Raw genomic sequence first — 20,154 nt, 5'->3', positions numbered from 1 at the left:
GCCCAATCCATAGGACATTTTGCTAAGTTCAACAGTTGTTTTCTGATGAGGCTAACCATTAAACCCTATTTTGCAGGCAGGCAGGACCTATGGGGTCAGTCTGCCACTCTCTTAACTTGGCCCTAATTCAGCCCAGGCCCACTCAGTGTACACACGTCTTTCAGGAATTTGCCTGTGAAGGCCTTCGCACCCTCATTGTGGCCTATCGAGAACTGGACGATTCATTCTTCCGTGACTGGAGCAAGAAACATAGCGAAGCCTGCTTGTCTTTGGTGAATCGGGAAAATAAAATATCAGCTGTCTATGAAGAGATCGAAAAAGACTTGATGGTTAGTGTGAGAAAGCCAGGGACAGCCTGGGGGCACAATGGGGGACGGCAGTCAGCAGACTGAGCAAGGGCTCTGAGAGTGGCTTCCAGCAAATCAGGAGATCAGACTCTCTCTGGATACTGCATACCGGAACCCAAGGTGATACAGGATATCCTGGATCTTTGAGATCCATAAATAATGAAAAATCCACTGGTTATACATTTCATCTTTCTGGCAGTATTTCTTATCCCAAAGCTGCTCACAGAAACTAAGTAATCTGGGAGAAATTAGGACCTGAATAATGTACAGATTAGATAATCCAGAATTAATTGATGGAATGCTCAAGATAAAAATATTCACTCATTCATTTCACATATTTATTAAGGGTCTTCTACATGCCAGTCACTGTTTTAAGTCCTTAGCACACAGCAGTAGACAAAACAGGCTAAAAAATAACATACATAGTATATTAGATGGTGAAAGTACAATGGGAGAAGATAAAACCAGGAAGAGACCTAGGGAGTATCAGCATATGAGTGTGTGTTTTGAAGAGAGCAAAGCATAGTAGCTTAGTCTTCACTATGAAGGAGACATTTGAGCAGAGACCTCATGAAGGTGGCAAGCCAAGCAGGTCTCTGGGGGATTAGCTTGACAGAAGGAATGGCAAAAACAAAGGCCCTGAAACAGGAGCAGGCCTAACTTGTTAAGTGAACAGCAAGGCAGCTACGGTGGGTGATACAGTGGAAGTAAGGAGGAAAGAATTAAAGGACATGAGACAGAGAAGTAATAGAGTGTCCTGATAGGCCAACATAAGAACTTATAGTGAGATGTGGAAAACTATTGAAGAGTTCAGCCGGTCTTTCTGGCTGCCATGTTGAGTTTATGCTGTAGAAGAGCAAGCACAGACCCAGGGAGACCAATTAGAAGGTAGATACAGTAGGACAGTTGTGAGATGATAATGGCTTGAACCAGCTAGAAGTGGTGGAAGTTATGAGGAATGGTCAAATTCTGTACATGTTTTAAAGGTAGAGTCAACAGAATTTGCTGATGGATTAGATTATAAGATATGAGAAAAGGGGAAGTTAAGGATGAGCCCAAAGTTTGTGACCAGACTAATACAGGCTGGCTCTGCTATGAAAAAGAGAAATTACTGACACCAAATGGGAAAATTCAGAGATCCCAAAGCTCACAAATCTCCTTCCATAGTCAGCTCTGTGGTTAGTATTTCTAGACTGTCCTTCTAGAGGCCTAGCAGAAATCAGTAGTTTCTCAGTTCCTCAGACTCAGTCCTGGTGCCCATCCCTGTGGTCAGCTCTGTTGGGGTGTCGCAGAGAGGAGGCATGCTGTTGGACCGAGATGCTTTTAATCTAGTTATCTCCCTTTTCATGGGAAAAGGCCTTGAAAACCTTAGGGGACCATAGTAGGTACAAACAAAAGAAGTTCACCCAAGCTCTTGTGGGACTGAAAGAAAAACTAGAATGGGATATAGGGGATCCCTTGTCTGGAACCCACTGCTTTTGGAGACTAAAACCAGGAAGCATGCCATGAAGCAAAGCAGAAGTGAAGGTGTGTTGAGAGAAACAGATGGCTTAGAAGTGGGACACAGCATCATATATACTTGGGCAAGTCTCTTCCCTCTTTGGTCCCTAAGAGTCTGCATTTCCAAGCTTGACTTCAGCATGTGGTTGAAAGCTGCATCTGTGGAAAGGTAGAGTGTGCTGAGTTTTCTATCACTGGTGTCCTCATGCCAAGACAGGGCCAGCTTACTAAGGAGGATGCTGAGGTGCCAGTTGAATTGCTGGGTTGCACTAAATGCCGTGACTCTCCTTTTTCCTCACTCATTGATATCTCTGTTCGAAGCTGTTAGGGGCCACAGCCATAGAAGATAAGCTGCAGGATGGAGTACCTCAGACGATCAAAATGCTGAACAAAGCCAAAATTAAAATATGGGTTTTAACTGGAGATAAGCAAGGTAAAGGGGAGTACCTCACCTGACGGATCCTCTTCCCTAACCACTTTCGCCATTTCTTCGTTTTCCTTTTTTTTTTTCTTATCCATTTATTTGAAAAATACCTTATAATCCAGGCTGAGTCCTTATGGGACAGCTCCTTTCCCAGTCTTATATACAATTTTCTAACTAAATACATAATGACAGATGCTGTATTAGACATTGAAGACACAGATACCTGCCATCCAGGAGCTTAAAAGCTAAAAATTTTAGAGTTGTCCTTGACTATACCCTCGCCATTGTCCCAAAGATTCGTTCTCTCACCATGCCCCATCAATTCCTCTGAAAGAGCCTCCTGACTGTGTTACCACCCTAGTTCAGCCTTTGTCCCGTGTTGGCTGAACTTTTGCAAAAACTTCTGAAATTATCTCTGTCCCTTGCCCTTATTAACTTCAGTATAACCTACAAACAACCTCCAGTTTAATCTTTCTAAAACTTTCTACTTTTATGATGTTACTCCTCTGCTCAGGTACCTACAGCAACTCTATGTGGTAGGTAGTTGGACTCCACTGTCTGGCCTTCAAGACCTTGATAGCCTGTTGCTGCCTACACATCCTTATCTCCATCCTAATGTGACCATTATCTTCAGTGTGTCCCAAAGCAAACCAGTTCCTACTCTGGGGCCTCTGGGTTGTTTCCCCATTTGAAATGTTTTCTTCCTCTAAGCAAGTCTTACTCATCCTCAAGGCCTTTCTCCAAAAAAAGGTTTTATGACAATTGCAGCTCTCCTCTGAATATTAATACCACTTGCAGCCAAGGTTCATACTTTTATTTTTATTTTTTTACTTTTTTCCTTTAGTATGAATTCATTCTGAAATTCAGGCTTGTGATGTAAAGACTATAACCTAAATATATCTCAGTTTCCCATAAAATCTAGCATAGAAATGTGTACAATTCTGTTCAAGAAAATACATCCTGATTGCCTGGAGAAGTGGACACAAACTAGAATTGCTTTAAGAAACAGAAGGTTTTGTAGAGAAAGCTAAGCCAGAATGATCCTAATTATTGATAAATAACTTGCTGCCCTGGCTGATGTGTTTTAGTGCATTGAGTACCAGCCTGCAAACCAAAGGGTAACTAGTTCAATTCCCAGTCAGGGCACATGCCTGGGTTGCAGGCCAGGTCCCCAGTGAGGGGGGCACATGAGAGGCAACCACACATTGATGTTTCTCTCCCTCTCTTCCTCCTTCCCTTCTCCTCTCTCTAAAAATAAATTTTTTTTAAAAAAGATAAATAAATTGCAAGCCGGTACCAAATAGACAGTGCCCTGTGAATGCTTGAATATAGTCTCCACAGATTCATGAAAAATACATTTTGCATCCATGACAAATGTGGACCAATGGGCGCTGCAGCCCACTGTTAGAGTCTATGTAGTTGTATACTGTGAGAACACCTTGTTCTGGCCAAAATGCAACCTGTGTTCCCCCTTCCCTGCAGAGACTGCTGTGAACATTGCCTATGCCTGTGGCATATTTGGGGATGAAATGGATGGGCTGTTTTTCGTGGAAGGCAGGGATAATGAAACCATTCAGCAAGAGCTCAGGTACAGATGCGACAGCTGCCACAACCCATCCCTGGACACAAGATTTCCCACCCACCTCTTCACCCAATGTGGCCCCACATTGCCAGAAGGAATGGAGAAGAAAAGGAGGAGGGGTGAACCAAAAACACCTAAAGTAGTTGAGAGAATTTTGTGAAGAAGCATTAGGGCTCAAGAGATTGGAATAGGGGGTAGGGAGATGGAGAAGTGTGGTATGTGGATGGTCAGGGACCTAAGGCCATGGCAGGTCTCAGGAGGCAGACAAGCCCGAGGCCCCAACTGATGCTTTGAGGAGGCTCTATATCTGCCTTGCCCATTTTCACTCTGTGGCACATTTTCCCTGTAAGTTCTGGGGCTTCAGGTCAGACGCTAATCACTACTCTTGGCTTTCAGGTCAGCCCTTAATAAGATGAAATCTGAGCCTCTACTGGAATCGGACCCAATAAACAATGACCTCTCTACGAAGCCCAAAATGCCTGTCAGGATACCCGAGGAGGTGCCCAGTGGCAACTATGGCTTGATCATCAATGGCTACAGTCTGGTGGGCAACACAGAGCTACAAATCTGTTCTCTTCTTCCAAGGAACTTTTTTCCTAGGTCCAGCCCACTTCAGGGAAATTTCAAGACCCATGTGTCACCCTTTTCCCCCTTCTTTCTGGTGCTCTTGCCTGACAAACACCTTTCCAGAGTTTTCTCTAGGCAGAAATAACAAGTAAAGAGAAGCCAAGGGCATATTCCTTCCTTCTCCAAATTCTTCATTACTGATGTGGCCTGTAACTTAGGGAAAAAGGGGCAGTGAGCAGGAGCAGGTCTTCAGAAAAGAAATTTGGCCTTATAGCCCAGTCAACTAATTAGACCCAGCGAGCTGCCCTGATAAGTTCGCGCTGGAGGCTGGATCAGATGTGATGATGCTTAGAACTGACGTGGGAGCTTGGCCTCCCTTGGGAATGAAGCACCTTGGGAACAGCTATGTCTGACCTCTGTAGTACAGGAGAGTATGGAGGGGTGGGGAAGGGCCTAGGAAGGTCGACCTGAAATGTGGGTGTGTCCTGGTGCTGCAGGCCTATGCTCTAGAAGGGAACCTGGAGTTGGAACTGCTGCGAACAGCATGCATGTGCAAGGGGGTGATCTTCTGCCGGATGACACCCCTTCAGAAGGCCCAGGTGGTAGAGCTGGTGAAGAGGTACACAAAGTGGGTGACACTGGCCATCGGGGATGGGGCCAATGACGTCAGCATGATCAAAGGCAAGTGAGTGGTTGGGGGGAGGGCTGTAGCCGCTAGGCATGGGCTTGCCTTTCTTTCCCCTACGGACAACATTGATCTGGGTGGCGCTGTGTTACCGGCTCATACTCCTGCGTCCTCATTCATGCTCCTCTATGCCCGCATTCCCATTTTTTACACATGCATACATCAACTCATATCCACAATTATGCACATACATTTAGATTTGTTCATTTAACACTCATACACATACAGATACACATAGCTCCCACAAGAACCCATGAACACATCTTTCTGAGATGGCATCAAAGCCCACAGAAAGGACCGACCCCTGGGCAGCAGTCATAATCTGTTTTCCTTTTTGAAGGCTGTGGGCCTGAGCAAAGTTAGGCTGAAGACAGGGCCACCCAACCAGGAAATTAGCTGTAAGACCCAATGCAGGGATTTCTTCCTCCTTAAGGAACTGTTCTGGAGAGCTTGCCCCAACTCTTCTGGCTGGAGGAGAATAGCAGACTTATTGATGCTTCAGACCAATAGAATCAAATGGCTGAAACTGGTTTTAATTTCAGATGAATGTTGTTAGCCTTCAGCAATTGATATGACATCTTAGAGGTCCTCCAGTCCAGCCTCTCTCTCTGCAGAAAGCACTAGCAGATATTCTACCTCAATACTAAGAAGTGTTCTTTCTCTCTTCCCCGGTTTCTAGAACATCTCTGGTTTTTAGGGCTTTAAAGATTTCAATTATTCCATTAAGCAATGCAATAGCTATGTGCCAGAAAATCAATGAATTTGGCCTACACAATAACAGACTAATTAAAAGTTTTAGAAACTTCAGTCTTACCATCCATCAATTATAATCCTTGCTTTATCCAGGAAAAAAAAAAAAAAAGTCCCCTTAGGCCTCCTGAAGAACACTAACAAAGTATGTACATCACTTATTCCTCCCAGCAGTTGGATTTTAGCTCCTAGATAAACTTAGGTAATTAAATATTGTGTTTGACATTCATCCTGCGTTTGTATTGGTTTGAGTGGCTTCAAGAGATATCAAGAAATTTTTACCTCAGCATCTGGACAGTAGGACAGAGCCCAGATGGTGATAGTAGGTGCAAAAACCATCCAGGACAGCTTTCTAGAACTAGACATACCAGGCATTTTTGAGCAGCAGCATCCAAAACAAAGTGCAGATGAAGGAGCTGTTTACTAACTTGCGGGGGAGGAGCAATCCATCCAGGAGAAAAGGCTCCACTAAGTCAGTGCCATTTTGAGCTGGGCTGAACAGTGTAAAATACTGTAAATGTAAAATAACAGATTTGTACATGACTTCAGCCTGCCTTTTACATTTTTTTCAGACTAGGAGCCCAGCAAACAAGATCTGTGGCTGAGAAGCTTCTGGGTTTCTTTTTCAGCTGCCCACATTGGGGTCGGCATCAGCGGCCAGGAGGGAGCGCAGGCCGTGCTCAACAGTGACTTCTCCTTCTCTCAGTTCCACTATCTTCAGCGTCTACTCTTGGTCCATGGCCGCTGGTCTTACAATCGCATGTGCAAGTTTCTCAGCTACTTCTTTTACAAAAACTTTGTCTTCACTCTCGTGCACTTCTGGTATTCCTTCTACAACGGGTTCTCTGCACAGGTAGGAGGTCAGATGGCATTTCCTACTTTGGTCAGCTGGGTCTTCTCTAGTCACCCCTACTTGAGCCAGCTGAGATTCTTTTTCTCCTGTAGAGACCAAATTTATGACATGCTGCCATCCATTTGTAAAGCTCCTCACGTAGGCTTGTCCCGTCTCCTAAACCTACACTTAACCTTAGATTTCCAAACCCTAACTCACCTGGCTTGGCTCTGGCTTGGCTCTGGCTTGGCCTTGACTCCTACCTTCAGACTCTCCCATAAGATATTTTCACATTTTCCCTGACACAGAGACCTAGAGATTCCAAACATATGTAATGGGGGAAATTCCTCAATCTGGGAGATTTTCTTTCTTTCTACTTTTTAAATGATCTAAAGTGGTCTTTATGGAACAGGCTAAGCCTAAGGGGGTCTCTGGGTCTTGCCAGATAGGCTGATTAGGGTGTTCATCCATAGCCATACTTGGAAACACAACTTCCCTTTATTTCTCCTTCCCCACCTTTACATCCCCCCCAAAAAAAACACTATTGTTGCTCTAATGAAATTTTTTTTTAAACTATAAGAGAAAGTTGATTTAGAAAATTTAGAAAGTCACAGAGGTAGAAGGATCGAGCTCAGGAAACAAGTTACAGAGGCAAAAGAAGGGCCCTTGGAGCTTAGGTGAAAGAGAGAGACAGGAAAGCACACTTACCAGGCACCAGGCGCTCTCCCCCCAGGGCATCTCTGCACCTGGTCTATCCATTCCTACTCTGCTCATGCCTAACTGACTGCTAATGTTCCGGGGATGAAAGGTGGGTGCTAGCCCTGACCGGTGTGGCTCAGTTGGTTGGGTGTTGTCCTGCAAGGTGAGAGGTCATCAGTTCAGTTTCTGGTTGGGACATATGCCTGGGTGGTGGGTTAGGTCCCTGGTCAGGGAATATACAAGAAAGTGGCCCACCAATGTTTCTCTCTCACATTGATGTTTCTCTCCTTCTCCTTATCCTCCCTCCTTTCCCCTCTCTCTAAAAAGAAATAAATATTTATTTTTAAAAAGAAAGAAAAAGTAGTACTATAATAAATCATAAATTTCTAACAGGGCAGGTTATGGTGGGTCGTCACATCCTAGACCTATAACTTTTTTAGTGAAAGGTTTTTAAGCAAGCCCTGTCTATTGTTCTTGTGCCCTTAGATCTGCTCTAATGAGTTAATTCCACACTGAAATATGAATTCTCCCCCACAGTAGTGCGGAGAGTTGACACCTGGATTTCCATGTTCCACAAGAAGTCCCTTTCCCTATGAGAAGTTTCTCAGGTGTCTTTTAAAGATTCCCAAGAGAAACAAGCTCAGGAAGAATTCTCTTGGGAGGTTCCCTACTACCTCTGTTGCCTTAGGCTCCAGGAGAAACTGACCAGTCAGCAGACAGTAGTAGACTTGGATATATGCGCAGCGCCTAACAAAGCAGGCCCGGTTTGTGGGAGGTGTCGGTGTGTGTATGTATGTGTTGCTGCTGACCTCTTGTGGCTAGTGAGGAAAGGAGCCCTCTCTAGGCCCAGGATGGAGCACCTAGCTAGGGAAGGGTCATTAGGTCTATTCTGCTTGCCAATGTGAGAAAGTGTCCAGTGTTATAGAAGCTACTGAATGCCATAAAGCAGAGAAGAAAAAAGCCCAGAGGCTTACAGGCCCGGAAGAGCAGGGGTTCAGCTAGCATTCCCTAGCAGCCACTCTAGGTGCATTCTATGCAGGGAGGGGCAGTGCAGGTCATGGTAGGGTTGGTCCACATCAACTTTGTGAGGTTGGCCACAAATAAGCTTGATATAGCCTTGCCTCGGCCTGGTAGCCAGAGTTTTAAATAGAATAGGACCAAATAGAGACCGGGGTCAGCCTTGGATTTCTGAAATTCAAACCCTGTTCTAAGTTAGTATAGTGGTGGGTGGGTAGGGGGAAAATGGGGCTCTCTTGGACCTGGGAGGTGGAGCTGAGACATTGGAGAAGAGCAGAATCTAAAAAATCTCCTTGGATTTCTTCCAGGCAGTTTATGATACCTGGTTTATCACTTTCTACAACCTGGTCTACACCTCCCTCCCGATCCTGGCCTTGAGTCTATTTGACCAGGTAAGACTAGCAGCAAGCCTCTTAGTCAGAGTTGAAAGCCCTTGGGCCTTTGAGGAATATTCTCAAGAGTAAGGAGGACAGAAAGAGCTGGATTCTACAAAGTCAAGGGTAAATGGAATTATTTCTAGAGCAAGGAAGGGAGCCCATCACCTGGAGAGGTATCGTGGGATAAAGTAAAGAATCCCCCTCTACACAGAATAATGTTCAGTCTTAGAAATCCAAGTTTTCTTGCATCCATTTTATCTTTGTAAAGAGAAACATGGAAATTGTGCTGTACAGTAAATTGAATGTGTACAAAGTAGTGAAAGGAAATAGAGTCATTGGGTCAGGACTAAGTAAAGCAAGGGGCTCTGAGAGAAGAGAGACCACACAGAGATGAGGAGACACACCAGTGCAGGGAGACCTAGGTGAGGGTACTTGAAGGCCAAGCATAGGAGTATGGGTATGATACCTTTGAGTTATATGGAGTCAGCCTAAGGGAGCTATCTGTCCATGTCAGCAGTTTCCTGGGCATTGGGGGTCCTTATACCCTGCCTCTCCTTCCTCTTCTACTGCTACCTCCAGTCCTGGGCACAGGGAAGGGGACAGGAGTCTCCAAAAAGGAATAAAGTAGCTGAAAGAGGACATCATGGGATCATAGTTCCTGATCTCCATCAGGGTAGAAAGGAAAATTCTCCATGAAGTAGCTGCCAGCCTCAGAGCAGCAAGAGGGATGAATTGTGTCACTCAACTGTCCTAACAAGCTTCAGTGGTCTAATTCTAGGGGTCCACAACCTCAAAACAAGCCCCAAGCTTTGTTATCCAGATTTAAGAGATGAGGATGATCCAATGTCATCCACATAATGAATCCTTTTTCCTGAGTTCACCAGTAGCTACGGGAATGGGAGGAGCATCACAGAACATGGATACCTCCAAGGGACTCACTGGTTCCCATTGGCTTCCCCCTCTCTTCCCATTGGCTTTTGAATATTCAACTAAAGGAACACAAACTGGGGACTCATATCCCAACTGCCTCCCTCACCCCAAGAACCAGTCCTCCCTTCCAGCTACCCCAATCCTAACTGCCTCTAGGTCCTTCCCACCATCTTGAGCTTCTCCTAGCTTTCTTCCACTACCTAGATCCTTGCCTAGAGAGTAGACTTCAGGAAGTGTCTCTGGTCATTGCTCTGTTCTCTGGCTCCACTTCTTCAGTAATCCATGAGGAAGTTCCTAGGTAGCCTGGCAGCAGACTGAGTGTGGGGGGAAGCTTCTGCTCGATGGAGACAGCACCTTCCTGAGCCTTCCTCCCTATCCTCTGGTGCCTCCAGGATGTGAATGAAACATGGAGCCTATGCTTCCCAGAGCTGTACGAGCCAGGCCAGGACAACCTCTATTTCAACAAGAAGGAATTTATGAAGTGTTTGCTTCATGGGATCTACAGTTCCTTTGTGCTGTTCTCTATTTCCATGGGGACCATTTGCAACTCAGTGCGCAGGGATGGGAAGGAAATCTCTGACTACCAGTCCTTCTCCCTGATAGTGCAGACCTCCTTGCTTTGGGTGGTCACAATGCAGGTGTGGACAGTGGGTGGGGAGGTGGGGTAAGGAGATTGGATGGGGAGACTGCCTGGAAGAGAGGGAGGAAAGAAAGGAAGGAGGGAAAGTGGGGAAGGGAGAATCCTTCATTACACAACTGGAAAAGGGAGGTGGCTTATAGAATATTGCATGTAAAAGGATGTTTTTCAGGTTGCCCTGGAGACAACCTACTGGACGATGATAAACCACTTCTTCACCTGGGGTAGCCTAGGTTTCTACTTTTGCATCTCATTCTTCCTGTACAGTGATGGCTTGTGCCTAATGTTCCCCAATGTCTTCCAATTCCTAGGTAAGGCTCTGCCCAGTGTGTGGCAAGGGGGTGGGAAGAAGAGTGGGGAGTGTGAACCAATATAGTTGCTTAATAAATGTTTACTAAGAAGCTATTATTATGTGCTAGGTTCTGTGGACATAAATAGGAACAGGGCATAGTCTCTGCCCTAAAAGGACTCAAAATCTAGCGAGGGAAAATATTTTACCTTATATGGTTTTAAGATATTTTCAAATTTCTAACCTAATTAGATCTTTACAAGGAACCTTTGTGGTAGTCAGGGCAAGAATTATTAATACCATTTTAAGTGGCTCAAATCTAGGTCTCCCGGATCCCCATCCAATATTCTTTCCTCTGGGGGGTACTGCTTATTGTCTCCCATATTAATTTCCCTATCTCTCATCTCCACTCCAATGAGGATAAAATACAGAGAGAGTAAGTTTGTAGATGTACCTCTCACCCAGCCATTCATTTTTTTCCCTTCCAAAGTCCTCTCTCCCATTTGTGTCCAAGCCAAGGCTCCAAGCCTACCCCCCACCTCTCCTGCCTTTCCAGGCCTTTAGAGGGAGACAAAGACATGTGAATTCACAGTGACTCTGGCTCTATAAAGGACCTCACTGCAATTCTTTTGCATTTATATCATTCCTCAAGAGATTAAACTGTCTCCAAATCAATACTTCCTTCTTTGGACTGCAGAGGTACCCAAGTTCTGGCGGACAGCCCCCTTCCTCTAGGCTTTGGTTTAGCCTTTCCCCTCCTGGCTCATTGATTACAGGTGTGGCAAGGAACACTCTGATCATGCCACAACTGTGGCTCAGTATTGTCCTCAGCATGGTCCTCTGCATGTTGCCTGCCGTTGGGTACAAGTTTCTCAAACCGTTGTTATGGCCCTTCAGTGTGGATAAGGTGAGTAAAACAGGGAATCTACCTGGATATGTGTGACTCATGACCCTCTTTGCCTCTGCCTCTGTGAATAAAACCCTGTCCCCTATGCTCTGGCTATAGGTTATTGACAGAATTCATCGCATAAGACATCCACCATCACTCCCAGTCCTGGGGAAACGGAAACATGCAGGCTCTCGACGTTCTGCCTATGCATTCTCCCACAAACAGGGCTTTGGGCCCCTCATCACTTCTGGCAAGTTTATGAAGTCCAAGTGGCCCAAGAAAGGCAGCTCTCTTTTTAAAAAGTAGAGGCCTTTAGGGAAACCCCAAAGGAGTCAGTCATTGCTCTTCCTCCCTTGTATCTGCCTAACTTTGTAAGGAAGGCTTAGAGTCCCTGGCGAGGCAGCATAGGCCTGCTCTCCCACTCTCACTCCAGGGGCTCGGCCTCTTCATTCCCTGGAAGGCTGTGCCCAGGGAAGGTGAGAAAAGGTAAAGCAAGAGCTATAGATATCTGTCAGAGCTGCAGCTTTTAAAGAAAAAATGAAGCATTTCAAGAAAAGTTTAGGCCTCCCTTCTACCGACCCTTCTAAGTTTTAGTCCAGACAAGCAACTGTGGAAGTAGTGGGTGAAGAGGAGCAGTGTGGGGAAAGGAAAAGAAAGCAGAACCTAAGAGCCTTACCCTGGGCTCTGTTTTCCATACCCAGAGCAAAATGAACCTTGCCAGGGCCCCATACAAACGTAGCCTCATTCAGGCACTCTTCTCAGGTTTATCTGGGGGATTAGAATAAGTCTTGGTGGCCTTGGGTAGCAAGAGGAGACACCTGTGAAAAGTAGGTCATAAGAAGCTGAAGGAGAGTTTCTATACCAAAAAAAAAGGTGTGGGGGAGGTAGTACTTGCCTTAAAGAAAGCTCAAGATTTTGCCTCCCCCACCCCCCGTTTTTGATGCATTTAACCCAAAAACTGATACCTTTTCAGGCCTCAAAAATAGAAAGGGGAGACTGAGGGGGTTAAATCTTTTCTTGACGGGACATAGTCATAATCGGTGAACATTTGCCTTCATTCCATAAAATTATTTTGAGAAGAAATTGTATGTACTTGGGAAATTGTAAGAAGTTGATGGAGTAATAAATTGCCTATTTTGGAGCGGAGAGATTTGTGTGGTATCTTGCGGCCTCAGGGACAATAACATTGTCCAAACAATATCACTTTACTACAGACCCCACCAACCTTCCCCTTCAGATGAAACCAGCATTTCCCTTACCCGCCTTTTCTCTGCTTTTTAAACCCATGCCACTTTTCTGCCCCCTGCTGCTAAACTCTATCTTGACCTCCGTATGACCACATCTTTTAACAGTACAGCTCTGTCCTCTTAGCATACCTTCAATATTGATGCTTAAAGATCAGTACTAGGTTCTCTGCTCATCCTTCTCGGTACACTTTCCCTGAGTGACTTCATCCAAACTTATGACTTCATCTACCAACAAAAAGTCCTCAGTGCTCTCTCTCTCCAATATCTCTCTTCTGAAATCCAGATCCATTTATTAAACTGACTCCGAGACCCTTCACTTAATTGAATCTTGGGAAACTCACACTTAACCCACCAACCTGCAATTATCATTTTCTGCCAAAATCTCATCCCAGGATGCCACCACCACCCAAGGGAGAATAGTGGGACTCACCCTACAGTCTTCCTCTAGTCTGATGTCTAATAAGTCATCAAGGAATGTAAACTCTGCATCTTTATTAAATCTTGTTTTCAGTTCCCTCCTTTATTACTACCATTGTCCTTGCCTAGACTTTTTCTCTCATCGGGATTACTGCATAAAATCTCCCAACTTGCCTTCTTGGCTTCCTCCTGTCCAAAGCATTACCAGAGTAATCTGTTGGAAAGGTGAACTAGATCATGTCAAGCCCCAGTTTTGGACCCTTTAAAGGCTCCCCATGTCTTCTGGATCAAGTTAAAATTTGGACATTTTATTATTGGGGCCTCTCTAGCCTTGTCTTTCAATACTCCCCCTTCTGCATTCTCTAATCGTGCCATTTCTGGTCTTCATGCCATCAAACATGCTATTCTCGTAGCCCAAAATGCTTTCCCTCACCTGTTCTTCATCTAGCAAACTCCTAGTCACCCCTCAAAACTCAGAATAGTTGGAAATAGATAGAGGTGGTGGTTGAACAACACTTTGAATGTACTAAATGTCACTGAATGGTATACTTTTAAATGGTTAATTTTATATTATGTGAATTTCACCTCGATTTTGTTTGAAAGGAAACTCAGATTAGGCATTGTCTCCTCCAAGAGCTTCCCCTAATTCCTCAGTGTGACTTACATACCTGTCATATTTATTCAATTGCTCCCCTGTGCATACCTCTAACAGTGACACTTTTCACAGAACATTTTAATCATTGATTTACTTGTCTATTCATAGCATATAATGGGCCTTTAATAAATGTCTGTTGAATGTACAAATGAAATGAAAAAATTGAATTCTGCTTCTCTGCCTATTTTTCTTGTTTCCCTGAATAGCACACCACCCAATAAATACCTCAAACCAGAAACCTGGAAGTCTTTCTGGACTCCTCCCTTCCATTCCTCTAATCCAATCCATCCTGTTACCAAGTTCCATTTACTGTGTCTTAGAAATGTCTTCAAACCTCTCCCTTCTAATTCATCCCCAGTCCCAATGTTTTCACCATTTCTTGCCCAGGTCATGGTAACATCCGCCTCTCTCGTCTCCCTGCCTCTGATTCTGCTTCTTTCCAATTCACTATCCATACCACAAAGAATGATCTTTCAAAGGTACAAATCAGATCATGTCATTTGCCAGTTTAAAATTCTTTAATGACTCATCATGGCTTCCCTACCTTGGTGCTGCCTTCCTCTCCAACTTCATACCTTCATTTCTGCCATATCAAACTATTTGCAGTTCCTCAAATTTTCCACTGTCTTCAGAAGCCTTTATGCCTTTGCCCTTTCAGTCTGCCCTCTTTGAATATACTTCCCTCCTTCATCCAGCTAACATTCCTATCTGCCCTTCACTCACTGCTTCGGTCACTTCCTCTGGGAGACTTCACTGACACCAAAGCTCCTATTATTGAGTTGGGTGCCTCTTCCTTGCACTCGACCACTTTGTACATTTCTCTTATTTTTAGTTCCCAAGAGTTGAATGTATTTTCACTCACATGCCTATTTTAATTGTGATTTACTTCTGTCTTCTCTGCTAGGCCATTATGATCTCCTTGAGCACAAGAACTTTGTGTCATTTTTTTTTTTTTTGTATTCCTATCACCCAGGAGACTGCTAGTCTTAGATTATTAATATTTTTCAATAAATGAGTATATGGATGAAATCTACCACCTCTTATTTGTCCTAAACTTGTCCCTTACCATGTTCTTTCAAAATCAATTTTATCCTTTGGTATCTAGTTTCCAATTTTACTTTAGGGGCCTCTTTTTATGGAACATGTTCACGCATGGTCTCTCATCTAAGGAATTTGTAAAAATACAGTTTGGACCAATAATATCCCCTCAGAGCCCCGAAACAATTGGCATCCTCTCCTAGTGGTTTATGGGCGTCTCGGGAGATCTGATCTCAGTCTCTGCTGAGGATCCAAGACAGCAGATGCCACATTCCAAAATGAGGTATGAGATGACTGTGCAAGACTTGCAAAAAGGGGATACGAAAAACAAGTTTGCAAAACCCTTAATCACTTCACTCACATTGAGAAAAGGGAGAGAAATTCAGACACTGGGAGAAGATCTTTAGACGGAATCACTAGTAGGCTTCGAGTCCCCCTACCCCTGCCCCAGTTCAAGTTGAGAGGGTTTTAAGGAACTGACTTGGAGAGATTGATACGAGTAATGTGTTTGGGGTGCACTGAGAACTCATGCCTGACTTATAAATGGAAAATCTAAAAAGTCAAGAGAACTGTTAACGGTCTGTTCTCTGGTAGAGCAAGACAAGGTGGCTGTGATGAGACTCGCCTAGGTTCCCATTGTCTCTCAGGACAAGGGGCTCACGAGTGCTCCCCATAGACCAGATGTAGCCATGTAAGGAAGTAGTAGGGTTTCTTTATATTGTCAGAGATACTATCTGAAAGGTTGAGGAGAGCTCCGCAGAAGGAAACATGAGATAAACTGTTAAATACCTACAGATTTCTAATTAGGTATAGGGTTGCCTGAGGCTGGAATTGATTGCCTGTGAAGGGGCAGGAGGTGGTTACATGGGTGTACACATTTGCCAAAACTTATCAAACTATACACTTAAAATCTGTGCATTTTATTGTATGTTAATTATATTTCAATGAAATTGATTTTTTTTTTTTAATGCCTGGATATTTCTAAAGGAGTTGTAAGAGACCAAACTAAAGGAAATAAATTCTCCCACATTAAAGTAACTAGGTATAAGAGAAATCACCGCCAACAGGGAGGGAATCTCTGAAAAACCTCCAAAAGGGCTTCTTGAGAAAGAGGCAGCTTTAGATAGCTGCCACACACTGAAATTATTCTGTGGTCGTATCAGTTGAGTAACAACCTTCCTCGTCTCTCCTCCCTCCACTGTGCTCAAACCCTTGAGAAAGAGGGTTAGCAAGCTGGGGACGGGAAAGATGGGCATCTAAGGGCCACCCCCATTTCCCCCTGAACACAGCCGTTTGCAATAGGGTCATGCTGAGAAATAGGAAAAGCCTTCATTTTAAAGTCTGAAGTTTAAAAATTATTTCATTAGTCTGGACATGTTAATAAAGTTTTATTCCTGGAGACAGCCCCATGGGAGGTTTTGAGAAGTTGGGTTGAGTGAGGAAACCTCTTTACTTGAGCTGGATTGAATGGCTGCCAGTAGCAAAAACACAGCGGCAGTTGCAGTTTACATAGTCCAGGTTTACATTCGTTCCTCATCTACAGCCTCTCAGGAACAGGGAGAGGTCACAGGACCATCTGGTTTACCTGTACCTTTTTCTTTAAGAACTTGTCGGGGAAACAACCTTATCTACCACTGCCGGAAACAGGAAAACAAGGGAGCCGTGTCCAGCCCCAACATTTCCCTGCAACTCTAGCCTCAAATCTCCTAAGATATGTGCAAAGAGTTTTGGACATTACTGCCAAAGACTTAGCATTGGGAGGATCCTGGGATTCATCCTAGACTATTTGCTATATGTACTCTCCCCCTCTAACTTGCCCCCAATGATACATTTAATTAAAGTCTCATCTCTCTTCACTCTGCCTCCTCTTATGTAACCCCTCAGTCACTGCCCTCGTTCAGGCCCTCTCGCTTATCATAATTACCACAGAGTCTCCTAACTGGTCTTTTGACCTTTCTCTCTAACTCAATATTCACACTCCAACCTTGTGAGATTTCCAAAGTGTAAATCTGTTCAAATACTGGTAATAATGCAAATGTTTCTGCCCATAACAATGCAAATGATTCCTGTTCCCAGTGATGCAAATTAATTTCGCCTGGTAGAGAACACACATTTCTAAAAGTCAAATCCTCACTTGAATTGGTTTTAATATCTTACTGGTTCCCTCATTAATTAGTGAGTTTAATAGGTGTTTATTTTATATTTGTATAAGACTCGTGATTTTACCTTTTTGGAAGCTATCCCTTAACACAAATACCAGGCAGTAACCCACACTTGCTGAATGAGACTATATGACTGGATAGCAGGGTATGTGTTATCAACCCAGGGCAGGAATCAAGCTGGGCCTCCGTACGAAGCTACTGGAAGGCCCCAGGGACCTGGGGACTCGTCTCTTTGTGTCTAGTCTGGTTCCCTCTCCATGCAACAGACTGAGTCTTCTCCACAAATTGGTTTTCTTTGCTACCCAGGCCATTTGGCAAGTCACTTAAAGTTTTCAGATTTCCATTATAAGTTTAACCATGAGTAAGAGTGTAGCTCTCTCTCCCCTAATTCCAAATTCTCAGGGAAGAGATTCCAACTGGCCTACTTTGAGATAAGTCCTCACCGTGGACCATTTAACTGCACAACTGTGGCTTTTCATTGGTCCTGCTGGCAATCCAAGCCCTCTCTGCTTCACTCTCAGAATTTTATTTCTAAAATGTATACCTGATTTGCCAAAATCTGCATAGAGCCCTTTAGTGTCTCTCCACTGCTTACAGGTGAGTCTCAACTCCGTAGCTTACCACAGGAGGCTCTTTGTCAACTCACACCTGAGCATTTCTTTTTTTCTTTTTCTTTTTCTTTTTCAAGATTGAGTTCATATTGCCGAAGGGACTTTTTTTTAATCCTCAACTGAGGACATTTTTTTTCATTGCTTTTAGAGAGAGAGGAAGGGAGAGAAAGAAACATCGAAGTGAGTGAGAGAAAAACATTGATTTGTTGCTTTATCATACATGCCCAGACTTGGGATCAAACCACAACCTAGGTATGTGCCCTGACTGGGAATCAAACCTGTGACCTTTATGTTATGAGACAACGCTCCAACCAACTGAGCCATGCCATCCAGGCTCCCCAGCCAGACTCATTTCGGCCATGGTCTCTTTATTGCATCCCATACCTGTCATATCAGTTATTTTGCCCCTTTGTTCTTTTGCACATGCTGATTTTCCCACACTCTTTGTCTCCCACTCATTCTTCAAAACTCAGGTCACACTACTGTGAGGCCTGAAGGTGCATTACACAAAGTGACATTTATCTGCTTCCTTGACTGACCCAACAAGCCTATGAGTGGCTAGAGCACAAGTCTCAGTCTCTAACTCTTTCACAGAGCATGGAACCTATTGGGCTTCTAATAACTATTTGCTGAATGTCCACCTGCCCCCACCCTCACCCCCTTTGGCTAGAAGAAGGAGACCACAGGGTACTCAATGTCTCACACATACCCTCTCTGTCATAAGGAGTGGGAAGCACATGAGTTCTGTTAAAGAAAAAATTATTCAGGACACTGAATAAATAAAGAGAGTAAGGCAGACTTTATTTAAAAGCATTGTCATGAGAAGTTCAAGACCACTGAAGTCTTGCAGTGGGGGAGAGATTGAACTCAATTCAGACCCCAGCAAGGACAAGTGCAGATTTGTAGCCAAGGAACAGGAGTAGGATTAGTGGATGGAAAATTACAAGTCTTAGTCTGTTTCAGCTGCTATAATTCCACAGGCTGGATAGCTTATATGCAACAAAAATTTCTCAGCTCTGGAAGCTGGAAGACCAAAATCAAGGTGCTGAGTAGGGCACTTTTCTTCTGGGTTGCAGACTTCTCCTTGTATCCTCACCGGGAGGCTCAGAGTAGGGAGCTCTGTGAGATCCTGGGCAATGATCCTCCTGTTCATGAGAGCTTCACCCTGTACCTAATCACCTCCCAGAGGCCCCATCTATTGGGTTAGCCAAGAAGTCCATATGGTTTTTTCCAGACAATAAAAGACACATTTTTCATTTTCACCAGTAACTTTATTGATGTGGATATTTTGAGTATGTCAGCTGTCTCCCATGTGGTATAACATTGCTTGTTCTCAATGTCTCCATTTGACTGCTGTCCACTCCAACTGGTCTACCCAATCGTGGCGCATTGTCCAGCAAGGAATCTCCAGCACGAAACTTCGCAAGCCATTTTTGACACTTTTGATCAGTCACAGCACCTTCTCAATACACTGAACAAATCTTTTTTGCATTTCAGTTGTGTTTTTACCTTTCTTGAAATAATAAAGCATGATATGCGGAAAAATGTTGTGTATTTTCTTCCATCTTCAATATTAAAATAGCTACACAAAAAATCACCAATTTTGATATTTTTTAAAAATGCATGTTGACTTGGCAGCTGTCACAATACAATCTAACAAAATTGTTTCAAATGAAGTTAAAGACAGCTAAGAGCTACTAGAGCCATCTTAGGGGAAAAAAAACAAATGAACTTTTTGGCCAATCCATACTAATACCTTTGGGGGTTAGGGTTTCAACATATTAATTTTGGACCATAGCACGTGGTCTATAGCATTCACTCCGAACACAGCATTCAGACCATAGCAATTACCAAAGGAACACCGGGGGATTCTTGCTGGACTGAATCAACAGAATTCTTAGGGACGCCAGCCCAGGATGATAAGACATCCAGGATGATCAAATACCAAGGATGCGGAATTTTCACTAAACTGACTTACCAGGATTCTCGTTCAAACTGGATTCTTTAAGGCCAGAGAGGAAGCCCAAGGTCGAGCCTAAGTCTATCAGAAGGCTCAGAGCGCCTGACTAAAGTTTTGCTCAAAGGAGAGTTTTTGTCATCTCCAGATGTTACCGGGGCTTCTTAACCATGGCTATGCTTGGAGTGCTTTTAAAAATATCAAAGCCTAGGCACCACTCCAGTGATTCTGACTCAGTCCGTCTCGGCTGAGATCAGGCCTTAGTTTTGTTGTTTTTCTATTTTCCCCAAGAGGTTCTAGTGGGGTGTGAGGGTTGATCATCGCCACCTTGCGCGGAGGTGGCTGAGACCGAGGTGGGTGGGTGAGCAAATGCGTCTGCCTTCGAAACCAGTAGGCCTGCGCCCCCGGGTTCTAGGTTCCAGCGCCCCGAAGCCGCGATACGGCGGACACCACCCCGAAGAGGCGGGCCGCGGGCCGCAGAAGGCGGGGCTACGGCCCTCGCCTCGCCGCTCCCCTCGTGGGGAAGCAATGCGCGTGACTCG

At 44.3% G+C, this 20,154-nt stretch overlaps 1 protein-coding gene across 1 annotated transcript in view; it reads left to right on the top strand.

Moving 5' to 3' along the window:
* LOC129079137 (phospholipid-transporting ATPase FetA-like) overlaps positions 1-11,831 on the top strand; it is a 58,558-nt gene extending 46,727 nt beyond the window's left edge. Inside the window, exons 17-27 of the mRNA XM_054584095.1 lie at positions 165-329; positions 2,169-2,280; positions 3,754-3,859; positions 4,250-4,397; positions 4,918-5,101; positions 6,485-6,708; positions 8,712-8,795; positions 10,103-10,348; positions 10,520-10,658; positions 11,413-11,543; positions 11,643-11,831. Of these exons, the coding sequence (XP_054440070.1) occupies positions 165-329; positions 2,169-2,280; positions 3,754-3,859; positions 4,250-4,397; positions 4,918-5,101; positions 6,485-6,708; positions 8,712-8,795; positions 10,103-10,348; positions 10,520-10,658; positions 11,413-11,543; positions 11,643-11,831 (1,728 nt within the window). The remainder of the gene's footprint in view (positions 1-164; positions 330-2,168; positions 2,281-3,753; positions 3,860-4,249; positions 4,398-4,917; positions 5,102-6,484; positions 6,709-8,711; positions 8,796-10,102; positions 10,349-10,519; positions 10,659-11,412; positions 11,544-11,642) is intronic.
* Positions 11,832-20,154: the final 8,323 nt, after the last annotated feature.

The sequence above is a fragment of the Pteronotus mesoamericanus genome, unplaced genomic scaffold (genome assembly GCF_021234165.1).
Source record: "Pteronotus mesoamericanus isolate MK-2021 breed Mesoamerican mustached bat unplaced genomic scaffold, CSHL_Meso_final contig_78, whole genome shotgun sequence".
In the NCBI taxonomy this organism is placed as follows: domain Eukaryota; kingdom Metazoa; phylum Chordata; class Mammalia; order Chiroptera; family Mormoopidae; genus Pteronotus; species Pteronotus mesoamericanus.
Note: the sequence above shows the minus strand (reverse complement) of the source record. Positions and strands in the feature narration are given on the sequence as shown.